The sequence below is a fragment of the Esox lucius genome, chromosome 7, assembly GCF_011004845.1.
Source record: "Esox lucius isolate fEsoLuc1 chromosome 7, fEsoLuc1.pri, whole genome shotgun sequence".
Lineage (NCBI taxonomy): Eukaryota > Metazoa > Chordata > Actinopteri > Esociformes > Esocidae > Esox > Esox lucius.
The window spans coordinates 12,826,792-12,848,622 of NC_047575.1; the positions used below are offsets into that span (position 1 = coordinate 12,826,792).

A 21,831-nucleotide genomic window follows, 5' to 3' on the forward strand; every position below is an offset into this window, starting at 1 on the left:
AGAGAAACAGGAGTAAAGTGCTGTTTGTATTCACAGGATTAGAAATTGAATGTCAACATTCACATTTCTTTCGTGTCCGAGACCGATGCACTGCTGTAGATGCCGAGGTTTGCATTTCACATCTTAGACAAATGAATACCAAACAGGAAATATATTGATTTTCAGAAGTATTTTCTTTTACCGATAAACAAACAGAGGATGAATAATGTTCTATCTGTGAGAGGTTATACAAAGACTACATACTTTAAATCACTTTCATCAGTACGCAATGAAAATCATATGCGGAGGACGTAGAGCAGCCAACTAAATATGAATTTGTCCTCTCATTTAATGATTTTAATTAGTTTAAAAGGAAACACAACCACATTTCATTAGCTCGAAAATAGCACCAACAGAGTTTTCAGGCAATGACCTCCAGCAATCACCAGCCAAAAGCCAAATGAACATTTTTAGTAGAAAAGGTTAATTACTGAAGTAAAGGTGGTATGTTTGCTCTTCTTTAAATAATCATGATTGTAACATAACATAGTAGTAGCAGTAGTAGTGGTGTTGGGAATGGTAGAGCCGGTAGTTGTAACAGCTGTGTTGGTAGTTAGTAGTAAAAGTGTCTGTAATAGGGTTTTCATGTGTTATGTGTTCATTATAGTGATCTATGTTGGGGTGATTTGTTGGTGTAGAGTTTTTTTTTACATTAATTTAAGCGCTAAGAATATTTAAATGACAAGATTCGTGGCACTGAAGTCAGTTTAGAATGTTGAAGCCTGCACTCAAAATGAAACGAACATTTATTCTACTGGCTTCATTGTGTATGAACTGATAATGACAGTACAAACATTGTTGAAGTTTGTATGTTGACTGTTGCAGTGTTAGAAGGTGATAATGATGAAGAGCCGTTTGTAATTCTACAATTCTTTTTAATTTGTTTTATTTTTGTAAATTGTACAAAAAGCTTCTTAGTGTGCCCATTTAAACACTGGAATTTAATCTTTTGCTTAAAAAACTGCTAGAAACCAGATTTTGGGCTCTCAAATGCATTGACAGTTATGTGAATATGGTTGCAGTATGCAACTTGTAACAAAATATGTTTGTAAGCACAGATCAGATGGTCAGCCTGAAGGTTTTAAAGTAGTTTTGTGTTGCATAATGTAGTGTTTACATTTTAGACCCTACATAATAATAAAACAAAACAGATTTATTATTGAAATACAAACAAGCACACATTATCACTCTTGGAGGAAGATGGTTGAGAAAACATAGACTAGGCCAGGTATGAACATGATATATAATCCAAGAGTCTACATTCAATATTGATCAACGATCATAACCAAAGGCACTCGGCAAACAAAGCTGTTCAAAAGAAAGCATCAATGTTTAAAAAGTGTTTCACATGAAATAATGAAAGATCATTTTGTTTATTTCGTAAGCTATTTAACTGCCAGTGTTAAAGTGGCTGCTCAGCAAGGTGACAGGGGAGAAGAGACAGGGTCGGTGAGTGACAGTGTGTGATTGGATGTGTGTACACACGCTCGGAGTCACATGTCTCAGATCTACTCACAGATGTTGACTGTTGCAATATTAAAGTGTCTTGTGTAAATGTCACTGAGTGTGAGGCAGAGAGAGGTAAAGGGCCAGGCATAGAGGATCACTCTTACCTCCTCTCCTCCTAATGGCAGTTGGCTAATGCAGTATTCAACAAGCCATAAGGACACTGACACTGTCAACCACAAATGCTGTAGAGATGCACACACACACAAGCACAGAATATCTATCATGAAACTATACAGAGATATTGGTGTGTTATTCATTTTATAGGCTAGACTTGTTTACACATATTCCTTCCTTGTTTTGCTCTGCGCCAGCAACACATCAGTCAATGTGACTCTAGTGCTTGGAGTTACAAATGAGCACTCACCGCCAGTGACCTTGCACGCGGACAGTCTGGCGGCCTCCACAGAGACGAATGCTGTTTCTGCCTTTTCTACCTGATAGCGTTGGAACTGTTTGGGTTCTGTATAGACCACTGGTGATATAATGTTGCCACTTTCTGCATTCACAGAATCCATGTTGCACAGAAGACATGTTTGGGAACTTAATAATGGAAGGAGTATTTTTCAAAACAACGATTCCTTTTTTATGGTTGGGAAAAGAAAGTGTTGTATCCGCCATGAAATCAACCTTGACACACACTGACATGGGTAGGGCTGCACTTCTCTAAGGTTTAATTATTTAAAAGCTCAGTGGAAGAATGCAAGACAAAGTCTGCATGTGTATTCTGTTTGCAGCTCTCAGGTCTGTCAAATGGGTCTCTGTAAAGGGTGGGCGTATCTGCTCCTGTATAGATTTCCTCGATCACAGTGTGTGTGCTATCACTGAAGGCAGGCTGAGGCCTTGGGTCACTTCCAAGACTGCAGATTGTAATTGATGGAATGGTTTTGATTTAGCATTCCATCCATATCCATCTGTGTCATGCCCAATATATCACAATTTCCTATGCAAATGATCTACTCAAGGATCGTTTTAATGGCACAATGACAGTCAAATTATTGCTATTCTATCCATTGGTTTTCAATGGCTCATTGTTTCTGCAGGCCAGCTAATGGCAAGAACACTACTGCCCCCTGCTGGATACATTACTAGAGGCTAGATCTACCAAATGCCAACATTACAACTCATCGTGGAGTCACAAAGATTTCCTGAAGGCATAAACTTAATTCCAAGACATGGTTTAATAAAATAAAAATTCACTAAAGCAAAACTGCTAAAGGAAAATTGGTGTACTGAGAACATGGAGGTAATCTTGTAAATTGTTTAAAAGCTGTTTATTTTTCTCCAGATTTATGTGTACTCACCACAAAACAAATCATAAGTCTTTGTGACAAATGAATCTCAAAATCATGACATACTTTGAAGAAAAAATTATATTTTTATCAAGAAGGACAGCAGTACATAGATCATAGCTCATTAAAAACACGGTCATTCCATTCAGAACATTAAAATGACAACACAGAATATCAACAGCCAAATTAAAATACAAAACAATAGCATAATATTGTATACAAAAGCAGGTCACAATGCAAAATAATGTTTATAAGGAATAACTAATTAAAGATCTGTGATCAAAAAAATCAAATTAACTAGAGTAACTTGTAATAATGCTATATCTGGAGACTAATAAGCGAGTGCACATACAATTCCCAGAACCAGCCACTCTACATGATCATTCACACAAAAAAAAGACATGTTTAGAACTCAACATGCACACAACACATACACCCATACAAAACCAAAGGTATATCCATTACCACAGCATTATAAAAACACATGAAAACCCATTAAATGTAATAAATACTAAAATAAGCACTGTGTTTAAAGCTGAAAGGTCATTCATTGATTAAATGACTACATTTTGCGATATCCAGGAACAAGTCAAAATCAACAGTCAATATATTCTGGTAAAAAAGTGATTAGTAAACAATCAGTGTAACCGACATTCAATGACAATACACCCAAATGTCTCCAAAAACACCAACATCTTTAAAATCAGGGTAACAATACTTATAGTAAAAAATAGTTAATATTTTGATTTGGCTCTTTTAACAATATCCCAAAAAGTTGCTCTGCTCATAAGAATTCATTTTATACGATAAGCTGTAGGGCACTGTTATCTGCGTATAGGACGATGATATCAAATCAGTACATCTCAGTCACCAAGTAATCAATTTCCCTGTCCTATCTTACTTAAAGGAGAACCTACATTTTTTCCCCAACTTGATGGTTAGACGGTTCCTCAGCGTGAAAGTAGACTAAGGTCATAGATAACAATCATGGATTAAGGGTTCTTAAACAGCCACTTGGAACTTCCCCTAACGTCAGCCACTAGGAACTTCCCCTAACGTCAGCCACTGCTAGCTAAAAATTGATGGAAGTAATCGGGGTGTGTGAGCGCATTCATATTTTAATGGCGAAAAGTAACATCAAACAAGCTAAAGTTAATCGAAGTCTGTAATGCCTTTTAAGAAAACTGACCCATAGATTAGTTTCTTGGCCCATGGACATCTCAGGTAAGGAAACATCTAACATCAAGTTGGAGGGAAAACAAGCCAAATTCTTCATTAAGGGGGAATCATGGCCGTTCACAATGAAGGACATATGCATACAGAACGATGAATGCCCTGAATTGCATCCAACCAGTTAAACGAAAGGTTTCTGTAAACTGGCAAAAGACTGCGCCTCATGGACCCAGATCACCCCTTACGTTCTAAGTCCCCTTGAACAGCGGTCCACAGCAGCACCCCTCTCCTTCAATCTCCTTCACATCCTTACCATACAATGAGACTTCCAACAGACGAGTGCTTGGTCTATCCTTAAGTGCTCTGGTGTAGAGATCCCAACCTTTCAGTGAAAATATGGCTTATGCTAATTCACGGCTCCTTAGTTCCCTTTACTCCCTTTGAACTCAGTCTATCTGCTGGGCTCTAACTCACATCTGCTGGGCTCTAACTCCAGGTACCCCAGGATTACCTCCAATGGCCTGCTGAGGGGACTGAAAAGGCCATAAGTACTGTACAATGTTAAAGCCAAAGTTCCTTCCTAACTTAACACATCGCAATACAGCCCAGTAGGTCTGCTTTTAGAGAGCGTGGGTCCAAAGCACTGTTCCATTCCGGAAATGATCAGTCCGTTGACTTCTTCAGTCAAGAAACCAAGATGGTACAAGCTATACACAAACACACATTTAGATGAGGTCATTGCATCATTGCGGTAACCCAAAATGCCATTCAGCATCACCCTTCAAAGGATTTGGCACGTGAACTCTTTGTTTCCTTCTAAATATTGAATTAGACCCAGTTTGTTCCGAAAGAAGCTCCTAGAACTGTGATTCTACATTATCCTGGACTGGGAAGGAATATGGTTTCAACCTAAGTCATCCCTTTCAGAGACAGTGTCCTGGTCCGTTGTGGCTGAATTCATGTGCTTCCCTCCACCTCCTCCACCCGCCTTCCATCCTCCCCCGCTAGCTCTTCTCTATCTTGGGGGGTTGATTTTGGTATGGTGGCTGTGTTTTTGGGTTTGTTGCAGTGGCGGAGGCAGCTGAGGAAGAGGAAGATGAAGAAGAGGAGGAGGAACTCCGTCGCGTCTCGACACCGGTGCTGGTCATCTTGAGCTTGCGCCTCTTCGCAAGGGGGGCGTTGTCGACACTCTTCAGGAAGAAGCCCTCCCTCTTCCCCTTGTTGAACGCCTAACAGAGAGAAGTTGTACACACAGTAAAAAAAGTTGTATTTTTTTCCTTCTTCTAATAAACACATCAGCGGAACTTAAAAAGTAACCCAATCAACTTCCTCTCCGATTGGGTTGGAGTTTTAGAAAAGGGGTGAGGAGCTCCAGGACCTTGTAGGTAGCGTTGACATAGGAACGGACGATGGGACCGCTGGACTCCAGCACATCTGGGGTACAGAGGGGGGTGGAGGAGACGTTGGCCCCGCCCTGCAGCCAGCCGTTCTCCCTCAGAGCGGACAGCTTGAGGCGCCTCTCCGGGTTCACCGTCAGCAGCCCTGGGGTGGACCAAGAAGGGGGAGGGCTGAGCGCGTGTAAGGATAACCAGGAGCGGCGGACGAGCCAATGAAGGTCCGAGACGACCTACCTTTCACCAGCTCCTTGGCCTCCTCAGACACGCCCTTCCAGGCGTCTCCGGCCAGTGAGAAGTCTCCCTCTTTGATCTTGTGCATGATGTCGGCGGCGTAGGACGAGGTCATGCCGGCCCTCTGCTGCTGCTCGCTCTGGAAGGGCACTTGTCCCGACAGCATGGTGTACTGCGGGAGACGGCACGTTAGCAACACAGCTGGCATCACCTCGGCACTGACCACACATTACAGGGCGCACGGCGGGATAAGTACCAGGATGACCCCGAGGCTCCAGAGGTCGCAGGCCTGGTCGTAACCCGTGCTGTGGAAGAGCTCTGGAGCGGCGTACTGCAGTGTGAAGCATGGCGTCTGTAGCGGGGCGCTCCCCGCCGGGCACAGGCGGGCGAAGCCGAAATCAATCACCTTCAGCACCGAGTCCTCCCCCTCATCAGCAAACAGCACATTCTACCGGAGTGGGGGGGGGGGGGGGGGGGGACAGAGAGAGGAGGAGGGAGGGAAGGGGAGAGAGTGTGGGCAGTGGAGGAACAACACAGTCAACAGAAGATTAAATTCATCGGCTGATGTAATGCATCTCCAAAAACAGTCATAAACCTTCCGGGTCCTTCTTGGTGATTTTTAAACCATCGGCAGGCATCCTGATCCAATCCCACTTCATGGCTGCGGAGTTGGCCGGATTCCGCGTGCATGTCAGCCATTCAATGTTCCACATGATGTTCCCCTGGCTACACATTGCATTTCCATAACTCGGACAATAGACCCGTGACTGGGTCTGTTGGCCCACCTCTGGTTTCAGGTCTCTGTGGACAACCCCGGCCTCGTGCATGAAGCCCACCGCCGACACCAGGCTCCGGAGCAGCTGACTGGCTTCAGCCTCCGCGAACAGCTTCTTCCGCTTGATCCGCTCCAGCAGCTCTCCCCCGCGCAGCAGCTCCATCACCAAGTACGTATGAAACTGAGTCGGGGAGGGGGGTGGGAGGGTTTGGGTTGGGGGCGGGGGGGGGGGGGGGGGGGGGGTGAAACAACAGCACAACGGTGTCTGAGGTGAAAAAAACTAAACACGTATTGCTGTCTGATTGCGTAAGTTCCCAGATGGATTCCCCAAATGTCAAACATTGTTGTAATTCAAGTCCTGCCTCGTCGCGAGCGAACCCGGCGACGGCGATCTGGGCGTCTGTCGACGCCGGCGCTGTCATCGGTGTGTACCTGATCAGTGTAAACCTCATGGAGTTTGACAATGTTGGGGTGGCCCTCGCACTGCCTCAGGGCCGCTATTTCCCTCTGAGTATTCACCTCCATTCTACCGGGGGGTAGGGGGGGGGGGCGACAGATGGGTGGGGACAGCGAGAGAGACAGAGAGAAAAAGAGAGAGAGAAGACAGACAGAGACAGGTTCAAAGGCAGTCACACATAAAAGGTCACCAGCAGAGCCCTTGGGTGCTGCTCCAGCCTATCAAACAGGCACGCTGATGCCCTTCAACAGAATATATTAAACCACCCGGAGGTAGACGCTGTCTGGCAGTGTCACTCATCATGCTGACGCAACCGTGTCCCAATGCGTTCGCCGCCTGTCTCGGGGCACGACCCAGCCGGCTCACCTGCGGCTGACGATCTTGGCGGCGTACTCCTGGCCGGTCTGGCGGTGTCGACACTTCCGGCACACGGAGAAACTGCCCTCGCCCAAGGGCGCCCCCTGCAGGCACAGTTCGTAGTGCTGGAAGAACGTGGAGTCCTGCGGAGGGATCGGGAAGAGCTTGAGCAAAACGTCGCCGGGGGCCGCGGGGTTGTCAAGAGACCGGCCGGAAAACGTCAACATCTGAGTGGTTAATGTAGACCGGTACCCTACCTCCAGCATGGCGCTGCGTCGGACCGTGGCAGAGCCCGGCCGGTCTGCTCCCATCTGGCCCTCCATGAAGTCCCCCATCACCACATTCTTGTTGAACAAGATGGAGGGAGCGATGAAGGAGTAGCCCTGAAATGGAAGCCATGAGCGGTCAAGGGGGGGGGGGGGGGGGGGTAAAGCGGATTATTCGGCATATGGTGGAGGGTGGGAGGTATACCTGGAACAGGCGGTCGGTGCTTGGCGGAGTGCTGGCTGGAGAGTAGACTGGATTCATGCCCGTGAACTCCTCAGCAAAGTTTCCTGTATCCAGCTCACTCCGGATCTCTGGTTTGAATGGGCTTTCTACCTTCTTCTCGGCCAGGTCAGACCAGCTGAGACCCTGGTAATAGAGAGCAATGGGAAGACAACGGTGAGCAGTGTGTGTGTGTGTGTGTGTGTGTCTGTGTGTACTGCCTCAGTCGGGAGAGAGGGAGTGACACAGGAGAGAAGAGGAGCACCTTGAAGAAGGCATGACTCTTGATGTCCTCAGCCCCACGAGGACCAGACCCCAGTCTCCTGTGAGGGTCTTTAACCAACAGCTTCCTCAGCAGGTCCTGAGCCACAGGTCCGATCATCGACGGGAACGGTGGTTCACAACGCAAGATACGCCTGGTGGGAGAGAGGGTTACTATTAACATATGGAGTGTGTAAACACGGCCCTCCTCGTACACTGCAAAGGACAACCATTACGAACATACAGAATATGTTTGTAAAGCAACACATCACCAGAATTTCAAATTAGGCTGCAGGCTTTATGGTAAACAGGGGGCACAGCACAACTCATTTATTTGTTATTGTATTCAGACAGGAAGATGAAAGACAGGGTTAAAGGAGACACCTTTAAAATAGATTTTCTTACTTTGATGAGTTGCCGAGAGCCACAGAAAATGATGAAAGAGCACGGTGGAACCTGTTTTTGTGTCTATCTTCGTACATGTAGATGTGTGTGTGTGTGTCTGGATGTGTGGGTAGAGGGTTGGGATGATACAAAGCACTCACTTGGACACTTCACTCTGGGAGTTCCTCTCCCCCTCCAGAGTGAATGGTGAAGCCCCTGTCAGCAACTCAAACATGAGGATCCCCAGACTCCACCAATCTACCGACTGGGGGCAGGAAAGGAGGAAGGATGAACAGATAAAAGACAGAGGACACGTATTTTCCCAACAAAAAAAAACACTGCTTGAAACCAAGACAAAAAACCGCCAACTTTATGTAGACTTACCTTAATATCTCAAAGGAATTCAGTAAAAGACAAAGTCAAGTCTGTACTTTAATTTCTGTCAACCGATGTTGTCATGATTCCGGTATTACAGTGGAAATCCAAAGTATACACATCCTTATTGAAACACAGCTATTATTGGTATGTCTAAGACAAGATGTAGCTCCAAGTAAATGTCTAACGTAACATTGTCGCTCATAGGCTCATGATGTCTATTGACATGCCGGAGTCTAGTGCCATGGTTTAAGCTCCCGACTCCAGACCACACCCCCCACGGCAACGGGAGTTCCATCCCCGAGAAGACCTACCGCCGGTTCCCTTCCATCCTGTCTGTCTTTACATTCTTGCCTCCCTCTCCTTCATACTGTAAATATAGTTAAGTCCGGAAATAATTGGACACTTTAATAATTTGGATATTTACCAAAATATTAAAGTTACAGGCTAATAAGGGCTGAAAGTGCAGTCTCGCAGCTTTAATATGAGGGTATTCTCATCCAAATTGGAGGAAGGGTTTCGGTATTACAGCTCATGAATATGGAGCCCCCTCTTTTCAAAGGACCAAAAGTAATTGGACAGTTGACTCAAAAGCTGTTTGACGGACAGGTGTGGGCAGGGCCGGGCACTAGGCATAAGCAAAATAGGCAGTCGCTTATGGCCCAAGACCTCTAGCGAGCCCCAGACCACAAGTGGAGAGGGGGGCCCCCAAATTAAGCAGGTATAAGATCTGGATTTTATTCCAGGTGTAGCATTCGCATTTGGAAGCTGTTGCTGTGAACCCACAACATGCGGTCAAACAAGCTCTCAATGCAAGTGAAACAGGCCATCCTTAGGCTGCAAAAAATGTAAATCCATCAGAGATAGCAGGAACATTTGGAGTGGCCAAATCAACAGTTTGGTACATTCTGAGAAAATAAAGCACAGTGGTGAGCTCTGCAACACAAAATGGCCTGGACCAGAGCATGTGAGCGGAGTTGAGCGGGAGCGAGCAGGGAGCGGGAGCGGGCGGGTTTTGGACAGAGCGCAGAGCGGCATTTTTAAAAGGACGGAGCGAGCGCCCTATTTCCCGCTCCGCTCAAACGCGAGTCTAAGCATGCTCAGTCGGGCATGACCCAGAATCCATCTGTGTCTTGCAAAGTCATCAACACACAGTCAAACAGACATAATGGAGTTCAAAAAGTATTTTAAAAAAGAAAATGAAAAGTCATACAGCTGTAGTATTAAAATAAAACGAACTAACAATGATAATGTGGTACAAGAAAACGAATGTGGAGACATCGTTTTTGTAAGTAAAGATTCATTTGGGAATCTGAAAAGACATCTCTCGAAAACACGAAAGTGTGCTACGTGAACACGCTGGGAAGACAGCAAAAGGTTAGCAAATTGAATACTTAACTTGTAAGAAAGTTTAAATTAAATATAGTGTAATATTCAAACAAATTCGTTTTGTCATTCAAGTAGGCCTAATGGTTCGTTTTATTTAATTTGTGTCATCCGTGAATTTGTATTTAATAGAGCGAGAGGAGGAGCAGCAGAAACGGTTGAGGAATTCAAAAGTTTCTTCACTGTGCGCAAAGGCCCAACAATAACAAAGGAGAGAAAAAGAGAGCTGGATGTTTGTGGTCTGAGCTAAAAGTGAAATCTACATGTAGATTTTTTTCCTTTTTTGGAGCGAGCGGGGGGCGATTTGAGTGGAGCGCGAAGCAAATGCGTTGAGCGCTGAGCGATAATGAGCGGAGTGGCCTGATGTGGCTTTGAGCGGGGGAGCGGAGGGGTGAACACTTCCGTGAGCGATGAGCTGAGATTCTCACCGCTCCACTCCACTCATGTGCTCTGGCCTGGACGTCCATGGAAGACAACCATGGTGGATGATCGTAGGACCCTTTCCATGGTAAAGAAAACACCCCTTCACAACATCCAGCCAAGTGTAGAACACTCTGCAGAAGGTAGGCATTATCATTATCCAAGTCTACCATGAAGATAAGACTTCACAAGAGCAAATACAGAGGGTTCACCATAAGGTGCAAACTATTCATAAGCCTCAAGAATAAAAAGGCCAGATATTGCCATAAAACATTTAAAAAGCCAGCCCAGTTCTGGAACAGCATTCTTTGGACAGATGAATGATGGGAAGAAAAAATTATGTACAAGGCTTGGAACGGCTCATGATCCGAAGCATACCACATAATCTGTAGAACACGGTGGAGGCAGTGTGATGGCATGGACATGTATGGCTTCCAATGGCACTGGGTCACTAGTGTTTATTGATGATGTGACAGTAGACAGAAGCAGCCGGATGAATTCTGAAGTGAATAGGGATATATTGTCTGCTCAGAATCAGCAACGTTGATTGGACGGCGCATCACTTTACAGATGGACAATGACCCAAAACATACTGCGAAAGCAAACCAGGAGGGTTTTTTCGGCTAAAAAGTGGAATATTCTGCAATGGCCAAGTCAATCGCCTGATCCCAAACCCGATCGAGCATGCAGTTCACTTGCTTAAGACAAAACTTAAGGCAGAAAGACCCACGAACAAACAACAACTGAAAACAGCTACAGTAAAGGCCTGGCAAAGCATCACAAAGCAAGAAACCTAGCATTTGGTGATGTCCATGCGTTCCACACTTCAAGTAGTCATCATCTGCAAAGAATTCTCGACTAAGTATTAACATTTTTATTTATGATTGTGTTCATTTGTCCAATTACATTTGAGCCCGTCAGTCTATGAAAATGGTTGCAATTCCTAAAAGTTTCATACAATATTTTTGTTCATCACCTTGAATTAAAGCTGAAAGTCTGATCTTCAATTGCATTTCGATTGTTTCATTTCAAATCCATACAGAGCCAAAATTATGAAAATTGTGTCAGTGTCCAAATATTTCCGGACCTAACTGTATTTCCATTTAAATTCAGGATGCATAATTAAATGCTGTAGCTCAGGTAAACCTTTACCTTTCCATGACCCGACTTCCCCCTGATGATCTCTGGAGCCATGTATTCTATAGTGCCACAGAATGAATATGTCCTTTCCTTCTGTATATGGGGAAAAACACATACATCTCAGTCTGCAGTGACAAAATATATGCATTTCTAAATAAATCCATGCGTTGACAGATGGAACTCACTCAGAGGAATCAACGAAAACTAATTTAAAAAGGGATTTCCGTTTGTCACGTACCTCCTCCTCCAGGAACTCTTTGCTGAGCCCAAAATCTGTCAGGACCAAATGTCCATCGCTGTCCAACAGGATGTTCTCTAACTTGATATCGCGGTACACAATGCCAAGCTGGAGAGGTCAGGGCATTAAGGAAGTTACAAACACAGGTCAAGATACCCTTAACAGGGAGTTATATACACAAAACAAGGTATGCTTAACAGGAAGTTACATACAGTGGAAAGAACAAGTATTTGATACACCGCCGATTTTGCAGGTTTTCCTACTTACAAAGCATGTAAAGGCCTGTAATTTTTATCATAGGTACACTTCAACTGTGAGAGACAGAATCTAAAACAAAAATCCAGAAAATCACATTGTATGATTTTTAAATAATTAATTTGCATTTTATTGCATGACATAAGTATTTGATCACCTACCGACTAGTAAGAATTCCGGCTCTCACAGACCTGTTAGTTTTTCTTTAAGAAGCCCTCCTGTTCTCCACTCATTACCTGTATTAACTGCACCTGTTTGAACTCGATACCTGTATAAAAGACACCTGTCCACACACTCAATCAAACAGACTCCAACCTCTTCACAATGGCCAAGACCAGAGAGCTGTGTAAGGACATCAGGGATAAAATTGTAGACCTGCACAAGGCTGGGATGGGCTACAGGACAATAGGCAAGCAGCTTGGTGAGAAGGCAACAACTGTTGGCGCAATTATTAGAAAATGGAAGAAGTTCAAGATGACGGTCAATCTCCCTCAGTCTGGGGCTCCATGCAAGATCTCACCTCGTGGGGCATCTCTGATCATGAGGAAGGTGAGGGATCAGCCCAGAACTACACGGCATGACCTGGTCAATGACCTGAAGAGAGCTGGGACAACAGTCTAAAAAAAAAACATTAGTAACACTACGCAGTCATGGATTAAAATCCTGCAGAGCAAGCAAGGTCCTCCTGCTCAAGCCAGCGCATGTCCCGGCCCGTCTGAAGTTTGCCAATGACCATCTGGATGATCCAGAGGAGGAATGGGAGAAGGTCATGTGGTCTGATGAGACACATGACCCTCCAGACACTCGCCATGTTTGGAGGAAGAAGAAGGATGAGTACAACCCCAAGAACACCATCCCAACCGTGAAACATGGAGGTGTAAACATCATTCTTAGGGGGTGCTTTTCTGTAAAGGGGACAGGATGACTGCACCGTATTGAGGGGAGGCTGGATGGGGCCATGTATCGCAAGATCTCCTTCCCTCAGTAAGAGCACTGAAGATGGGTCGTGGCTGGGTGTTCCAGCATGACAACGACCCGAAACACACAGCCAGGGCAACGAAGGAGTGGCTCTGTCAGAAGCACCTCAAGGTCCTGGAGTGGCTTAGCCAGTCTCCAGACCTGAACCCAATAGAAAATCTTTGGAGGGAGCCCAGCGACAGCCCCGAAACCTGAAAGATCTGGAGAAGGTCTGTATGGAGGAGTGGGCCAAAATCCCTGCTGCAGTGTGCGCAAACCTGGTCAAGAACAACAGGAAATGTATTTTGGCCCATTCCTCCATGCAGATCTCCTCTAGAGCAGTGATGTTTTTTTGCAGAAAAACAGCCCCAAAGCATGATGTTTCCACCCCCATGCTTCACAGTAGGTATGGTGTTCTTTGGATGCAACTCAGCATTCTTTCTCCTCCAAACACGAAGAGATGAGTTTTTACCAAAAAGTTCTATTTTGGTTTCATCTGACCATATGACATTCTCCCAATCCTCTTCTGGACCATCCAAATGCTCTCTGGAAAACCTCAGATGGGCCTGGACCTGTACTGGCTTAAGTAGGGGGACACGTCTGGCACTGCAGGATTTGAGTCCCTGGCGGCGTAGTGTGTTACTGATGGTAGCCTTTGTTACTTTGGTCCCAGCTCTCTGCATGTCATTCACTAGGTCCTCCCTTTGCTCACCGTTCATGTGATCATTTTGACCCCACGGGGTGAGATCTTGCGTGGAGCCCCGGATCGAGGGAGATTATCAGTGGTCTTGTATGTCTTCCATTTTCTTATAATTGCACCCACAGTTGATTTCTTCACACCAAGCTGCTTACCTATAGCAGATTCAGTCTTCCCAGCCTGGTGCAGGTCTACAATTTTGTTTCTGGTGTCCTTTGACAGCTCTTCGGTCTTGGCCATAGTGGAGTTTGGAGTGGGACTGTTTGAGGTTTGAGGTGGACAGGTGTCTTTTATACTGATGATAAGTTCAAACAGGTGCCATTAATACAGGTAACGAGTGGAGGACAGAGGAGCCTCTTAAAGAAGTAGTTACAGGTCTGTGAGAGCCAGAAATCTTGCTTGTTTGTAGGTGACCAAATACTTATTTTACAGAGGAATTTACTAATAAATTCATCATTTGTTTTTCTCATTTTGTCTCTCATAGTTGAAGTGTACCTATGATGAAAGTTACAGGCCTCTCTCATCTTTTTAAGTGGGAGAACTTGCACAATTGGTGGCTGACTAAATACTTTTTTGCCCCACTGTAAGTCATGCAATAAAATGCTAATTAATTACTTAAAAGTCATACAATGTGATTTTCTGGATTTCTGTTTTAGATTCCGTCACTCACAGTTGAAGAGTACCAATGATAAAAATGACAGACTTCTACATGCTTTGTAAGTGGGAAAACCTGCAAAATCGGCAGTGTATCAAATACTTGTTCTCCTCACTTTAGATAGCTAATGTTTGAGATTTAAAAAAATTTAATAAACTATCAGGGCAGATTATTTCAAAATAATTTTCCCAGAACACTTAAACAGAAATCATGTGTCAAACCTTCAATATTTGTCTTTCCCTGTGCCAGTTCGGAAAAATATTTTTAAATTAAAATATATATTTATCCACCAAATTTATTCCTAAGATTAAACTGTGATTTTGACTATAATGACTGTGTATTCTGTGGGAATTGCATTGAAATAACTGAACATATATCGTTATACACCCAGGACAACACACCATTAACAGGAGGTTATACACCCAGGACAACACACCATTAACAGGAGGTTATACACCCAGGACAACACACCATTAACAGGAGGTTATACACCCAGGACAACACACCATTAACAGGAGGTTATACACCCAGGACAACACACCATTAACAGGAGGTTATACACCCAGGACAACACACCATTAACAGGAGGTTATACACCCAGGACAACACACCATTAACAGGAGGTTATACACCCAGGACAACACACCATTAACAGGAGGTTATACACCCAGGACAACACACCATTAACAGGAGGTTATACACCCAGGACAACACACCATTAACAGGAGGTTATACACCCAGGACAACACACCATTAACAGGAGGTTATACACCCAGGACAACACACCATTAACAGGAGGTTATACACCCAGGACAACACACCATTAACAGGAGGTTATACACCCAGGACAACACACCATTAACAGGAGGTTATACACCCAGGACAACACACCATTAACAGGAGGTTATACACCCAGGACAACACACCATTAACAGGAGGTTATACACCCAGGACAACACACCATTAACAGGAGGTTATACACCCAGGACAACACACCATTAACAGGAGGTTATACACCCAGGACAACACACCATTAACAGGAGGTTATACACCCAGGACAACACACCATTAACAGGAGGTTATACACCCAGGACAACACACCATTAACAGGAGGTTATACACCCAGGACAACACACCATTAACAGGAGGTTATACACCCAGGACAACACACCATTAACAGGAGGTTATACACCCAGGACAACACACCATTAACAGGAGGTTATACACCCAGGACAACACACCATTAACAGGAGGTTATACACCCAGGACAACACACCATTAACAGGAGGTTATACACCCAGGACAACACACCATTAACAGGAGGTTATACACCCAGGACAACACACCATTAACAGGACAATATACCAGTTAGAGCATAGCATGTGCCCGACACATTAGGCTGTCATGTAGGGAGATCACAGACACAGAATATCTGGAATGTGAGGACAGATGGGGCTCAAAAACCCACCTTGTGGAGGTGCTCCAGGGCCAGGATGATCTCCCCGATGTAGATCCGCACCTCCTCCTCCGAGAAGTGATCCCGCTGGTACAGATGAGTGAACATCTCCCCTCCGCTCACGTAGTCTACACATACACGCAGATACACACAGATACATACTGTAGAGCACTCGGATGGACGGACTGTGACACGCATGAACAGGCATATGGACAGGGACATGCAGACACAGAGACACACGTTCAGCACTTCAAAGTCAGAGCCGGCAAAGACCACGTCACGGTCTGTTGGACCCACGTCTTACCCAGGATGAGATGAAGCTTGGTCTGGGTCTGGAAGGCGTAGTGGAGGGTGACCAGGAAGGGAGACTGACGGATGTGCTCCAGCACCTGTCTCTCTGTGCGCGTGTGCTCCGCGGTCTTCGCCTTCTGAACGATGGCTGCTTTCTTCAGCACCTGAGAAGTTATTATAAACGGGCGGCGTGAGTCCACTCATTCCTACATCAGACTATGTCATTGCTTGGATTGTCTTTGGATCAGTGCCCCAGATGAACAAGACTCACCTTCATGGCATAAAGCTTCCCTTCATCATGACCACTGTTCTTTCTGACCAGAAACACTTTCCCATAGGCTAGACAGAAACACAGAAAAGAGCGGAACAACGTTGGATCACGTGACTTAAATCACAACCACGACATTCAGATTACATGTGGAACAGTTTATTCTAAATGTTCCCGAAACATGATTTGTTTAAGCGACTTAACCCATTGAATGGTCTTTTGGAGGAAGGACTAGGAAAATATTTGAAAGTTCTATCTACTACTACTACTTCTACTACTACTACTCCTACAACAGTGCGTACAAACAGTCTACACCTTGAACTTGTTTCACATTTTCTCAGAGTTTCATGCATTTATAGTATTTAAATTATATATTAAAGTTACAAAATGGAAATCTTGGTCTGATATGGCCAGTAAACCTGTTGTGTGATTTTGAAGGGGAACCGCTTTCACGTAAGGTAAATTTGGATGGCTATTACATACAAAAAAAAGATTTCTCCTTAAAAGTGAGTAGATCAATGGACAGAAATACTTATTTTAAGGCATGGAAATTGGACAATAACACAAAATGTGAAAAGGGAGATGTGGTAATGTTTGAACATGTTTGAATTCCACGTCTGGATTCTGTCAGAGTTCTCCGTTCTTTGGATTCTAGACGCAAGCAAGCATTATTGACATAACATCTTAATTGCTGTCAAAAAATACATCAATAATTGTTTACACTGTTTTAATCACCCAGTCCTAGTCTAAGCATTTTATGAAACACTCCAAACCAATACAATCAAATCTTCATGAATCTACCTTTGAATAATGTCTTTGCACAGACTTTTTCCTAAAATGTTCCACTGTGTAAAAATCCATTTTGAGTTATTTTTGTAAATTGCATTACTCAAACATGGATTATAGCGAAAGCTTTTCTGTTTGAGCTGATGTTGAGCATTTTTTAACATGCTTTGGATATTGCCTTGTATTCATCCAGCAGCAACTTGACTATCCATTTTAATACTTCCTAATGGTTCCATATTTAACATCTGTTGTTAAATACAGCGATGGGTTAGATTTTTCACACTGGGATTTGATCTAGCAAAGTTTTAGTCAGATGTTCTGACCACTAGGCTACCCTGTCACCAACACATGCAATGACATAAGTAATCAAGGATGGAAGTGATTGTTCAAATGAACCAGAACTTAAAACCAGCAGAGATCTTACTTTGGATCTTTAATATGCCTGTAGAGTATTTCATGTTTAACAGTCTACAAACTCCCCATATGGACTGGCCTTCTTTAGACTAGTTGAGTATCTAGAGCATCAGCAATTGTGGGTTTGATTCTTGTTCAGAGAAATTAAGGCTATTCCATGTGAGAAATTGCCAAGAAACTGAAGATCTCTCACAGCGATGTATACTACTCCCTTCACAGAACAGCACAAACTGTCTCTAACCAGAATAGAAAGAGGAGTGGGAGGCTCTGTTGCACAACTGAGCAAGAGGACAAATACATTTGAATGTTTAGTTTGAGAAACAGATGCCTCACAGCTCCACAATTGGCACCTTCATAGAAAGTACTCCCCAAAACACCAATCTTAACATCAACAGTGAAGAGGCAACTCCAGGATGCTGGCTTTCTAGACAGAGTTCCAAAGAAGAAAACATCTCACACTGGCCAATAAAAAGAAAAAAGATGGATAGAAGAACACAGACACTGGACAGACAAAGAGTGGAAAAAAAGTGTTATGGACAGACAAATCTAAGTTTGCGGTGCTCATATCACAAAGAAGAACATTCGTGAGCCTCAGACCAAATGAAAAGATGCTGGAGGAGTGACACCATCTGTCAAGCATGGTGGAGGCAATGTGATGGTCTATGTGTGCTTTGGTGGTGGTGAAATAGGAGATTTGTACAGGGTAAAAAGGATATTGAAGAAGGGAGGCTATCCTGAAAGCACTTGACTGGACCCAATTACCTCCTACAACAGGACAATGACCCAAAGCAAAGATTCAGATTATGCAAGAACTATTTAGGGAAGAAGCAGTCAGCTGGTATTCTGTCTAGAATGGAGTGGCCAGCACAGTCACCGGATCTCAACACTACTGAGCTGTTGTGGGAGCAGCTTGACAGTCTGGTATGTAAGTAGTGCCCATCAAGAACTAGAATGCCAAAGATCTGCACGGCTGTAAATGCGGCAAAAATTGAGGATTCTTTGACAAAAGCAAAGTAAAAAGGACACAATTATAATTTTAATTAAAAAAACATTATTTTTAACCTTGTCAATGACAATATAATTTTGCTATATTCATTTTGCTATATTTACTGTTCAAACATATTGTTTTCATGGAAAACAAGGACATTTCGAAGTGACCCCAAACCTCTGAACAGCAGTATATGTAAAAGTAAAAATAAATAAATAAATACATATCAACATTGAATTACTACTAACAGAGCAAGCAGTACATCTTAAAATCACACCAACTGTTGCTTTGTAGAACAAATGACACAGTATGGAGTATTAAATTGGACTAGTAAGGCTGGTCTAGTTATAGACCTTACCTCCTTTATCATCCTCTTCACTAGGGGGGGTTTGGTTAACCTTATCTGAACATTAACCTGCACTGTTTCTGCTATAATTTGAGAAACATAAGGAACATGTCTTTCATAGCAGATTAATAATTTTCAACAAACAAAAGGTTATACTAGGCTCCTACACTCCTTTTATTGGGTAAAGGTTAAGAGTTCCAACACAGCCATGTTACTGTGCTTATTTAAGGAACACAAAGACAGACGAAACCGTCTGTGGTAATTAGCTTTCTAGAGTGGTTTGTGTGTATGTGTGTATGTGTGTGTGTGTGTGTGTGTGTGTGTGTGTGTGTGTCAGCGAACTTGGGAGGAAGTGTAGTTAGTCAGTGGGTGGCACATTGTACAGATCTCTGCAAAACCGCTACAGTAAGAATTACCTTTTAACTTGAAAGATTATTTCTTACTGATTTGAAGGCCAAATGTTTCGCAAGCGTTGATAACCTATGTTTAAAACACAGTGTAAAGATGTATTGAGGACCAGTGCTATGGACCCAAGATCAAGCCAGTCTCACCTCCTGTGCCCAAGACTTTGAGAAGCTCAAAGTTCTCCATGCCCACTCTCTCAGAATGGCCCGTGAGGTTTGCTGGCAGGGGTGGAGAGTACAGTATCAGTGCACAAACCAAACACACACTAAATAATGCGTGCACACACACACACAGCACAAAAAATGATTGGTGTTCTATCTGCATTTATCCAAGGCTATGGTTCCTATATATCAGGGTTCACTGATACACCACCAGAACTCACTGAATATAGCACGTCAATCCGTAAAATTCATCCAAGGTTAGGTAGGCCTACAGCGTCTTGAAAACAGTTGCAAGATTCGAATAATCAATTACGAAACTCTAAGTTACTTTAATGGTTACTTACCATTGGTGATCTCATGTTTGACAGTGCAGGCTTTCTTCCGGATCCCTGTATCGGAGTCCTCGCTGCTACTACTATCCGAGCCGTTCCCAGACATGTCAAATGTACACTAAAAGTGGTTACTTTAAATTACATAAACCGATGTAGAAATCTTCGTATATTATATCAGATGTGCGCAATTTGACGTTTTCAAAGAAAAAAGTTGAGCATTATATAAGAATTATTTTGGGAGCTTTTTCGTGCTTTCTATACATGGTTTTGTTGTTTTGTTTTCTAAACAATGTAATTTCTCCAGTAAATCCCCCAGGCATCCTGCTGTTCTGCATAATCTTCAGGCTTATACTGTACAAATGATTTTCACTTCGGTGCGGCCAATAATAATCGTTCAAATCAGAAATCACAAAGTAAGGCTTTACTTGTACCAGAAGGGGAAATAGTAGCACCGGCTATCGAATATAGCTAGTAGCACTGTTAAAATAAACCAGTTGTCCTAATTCTGTAGAAAGATTATTTACTGTGTCCATTACCAGAGGTTAATGTTATTTCCTTCTATGATAAAGTGCTAGTGCTGATCTAACACTGACCTGGTTACAATGTTGCGCCGAACTGACCAGACAGCGTTAAGCTGGCTACATAGTAGCAAGTGGCCTCTCTTCCTAGCGAGCTGACGTTTAAAATAAAATATATTGGCAACATGTAGTCTACTAATATTTACTTAATTCTAGCTAAACTGTCAGAGATATTTATGTCAAAGGTTAACTCATCTTTAGTAATACAACGAAGCTATGTAAAAGCTCGATTAATTTACAGCTTAAGCCTAGTTAGCTAGAATGCTAGATTGTTATCCTTGACAGAGCTAGCCAACCAGGTTTCCTACACAGACTATCGGTTAATCTTCATTTGAAAGCAAACGTACTGTTTGTAGCATGTCGCAAATAAGTATTTTATTATGTTTCATCCGAAAATGATGTGACTCACGCTGATTATATTTACCGTTGTAGCTATTTAACAACAATGACTGAAAAAGTAGGTTAACTAGCTAGCTATCAACTGAGTAGTCCGTAGTACGGAAGCCGATATGCCACAGTTTTCAGAACTTTGGAATGAGAGGCTGCGATTACCCACAGGCGAATAACTAGATAGATGTACTGCGATTTCTCGGCCAGCCCAAGTATGATATTTTGCCACTAATCTGTATGTTACCAATATAATCTGCTCATATGCCAGTAACTGGACAAATATCTCAAATGAGCTTGCTGGCAGACGTAGCTGAAATGATCAGGGGCTCAAAAGTTGTGGCACCTTGTTTACTCTGAACAAAGTTTATATACATAATCCAAGGATCCCTTGGTAGGTCACATCCGTGCCACTATGGGGACAAAACACTGCACCACTAAGCCGGAGAGGCGGAACACTAACATTAGGGGCAGAGGCGACTTTCCCAAAAAAGAGGGGCCATACTAATCAAGCCCGATGAGAAAGGCTGATGCATATCAGTCCCCCAATCTGAAAGCACCAATGGCACCATGCCAGCATAAACAGGTTAACATAAAGGCAGCACAACCTCACAAAGGAATCCACCAGTGCCAGTTCCAGCTTTTTGGGGGCCCTAAGCAAAATTGTATTTGGGGCCCCATCCCCCCTGAGGCCTCTAGCGGTCGGGGGCCCTAAGCAACCGCTTATGTCGCTTATGCCTGGAACTGGCCCTGGAAAACACCACATAGCCGGCACACAAATCACAGCCACACACAAAGTTATAACCACCACCACCCCCTGGTGGAGGGCACACATACCCCAGGAGGCAGCACCTGAGCCTTGAAACCGTAAGCCATAGAAACAATTGTGCTGACGCTGCTGGTCAGCAGACTTAAAGGGAGGGATGGAAGGGAAGGAG

General features: G+C 43.7%; 1 protein-coding gene across 1 annotated transcript; it reads right to left on the reverse strand.

Annotated features, from left to right (window-relative positions):
• Positions 1–2,804: 2,804 nt before the first annotated feature.
• On the reverse strand, positions 2,805–21,033 carry rps6ka4 (ribosomal protein S6 kinase, polypeptide 4). The gene is made up of 18 exons (XM_029121037.2): positions 19,941–21,033; positions 19,582–19,653; positions 16,500–16,567; positions 16,242–16,392; positions 15,950–16,065; positions 11,918–12,025; positions 11,692–11,772; positions 8,520–8,623; positions 7,979–8,129; positions 7,699–7,860; positions 7,485–7,610; positions 7,237–7,370; positions 6,846–6,939; positions 6,424–6,594; positions 5,895–6,086; positions 5,642–5,810; positions 5,389–5,552; positions 2,805–5,239 (listed from the first exon to the last, which is right to left on the reverse strand). The coding sequence occupies exons 1-18, from the start codon at positions 20,032–20,034 to the stop codon at positions 5,015–5,017; spliced, it is 2,382 nt and encodes a 793-aa protein (XP_028976870.1). The 5' UTR covers positions 20,035–21,033; the 3' UTR covers positions 2,805–5,014.
• Positions 21,034–21,831: the final 798 nt, after the last annotated feature.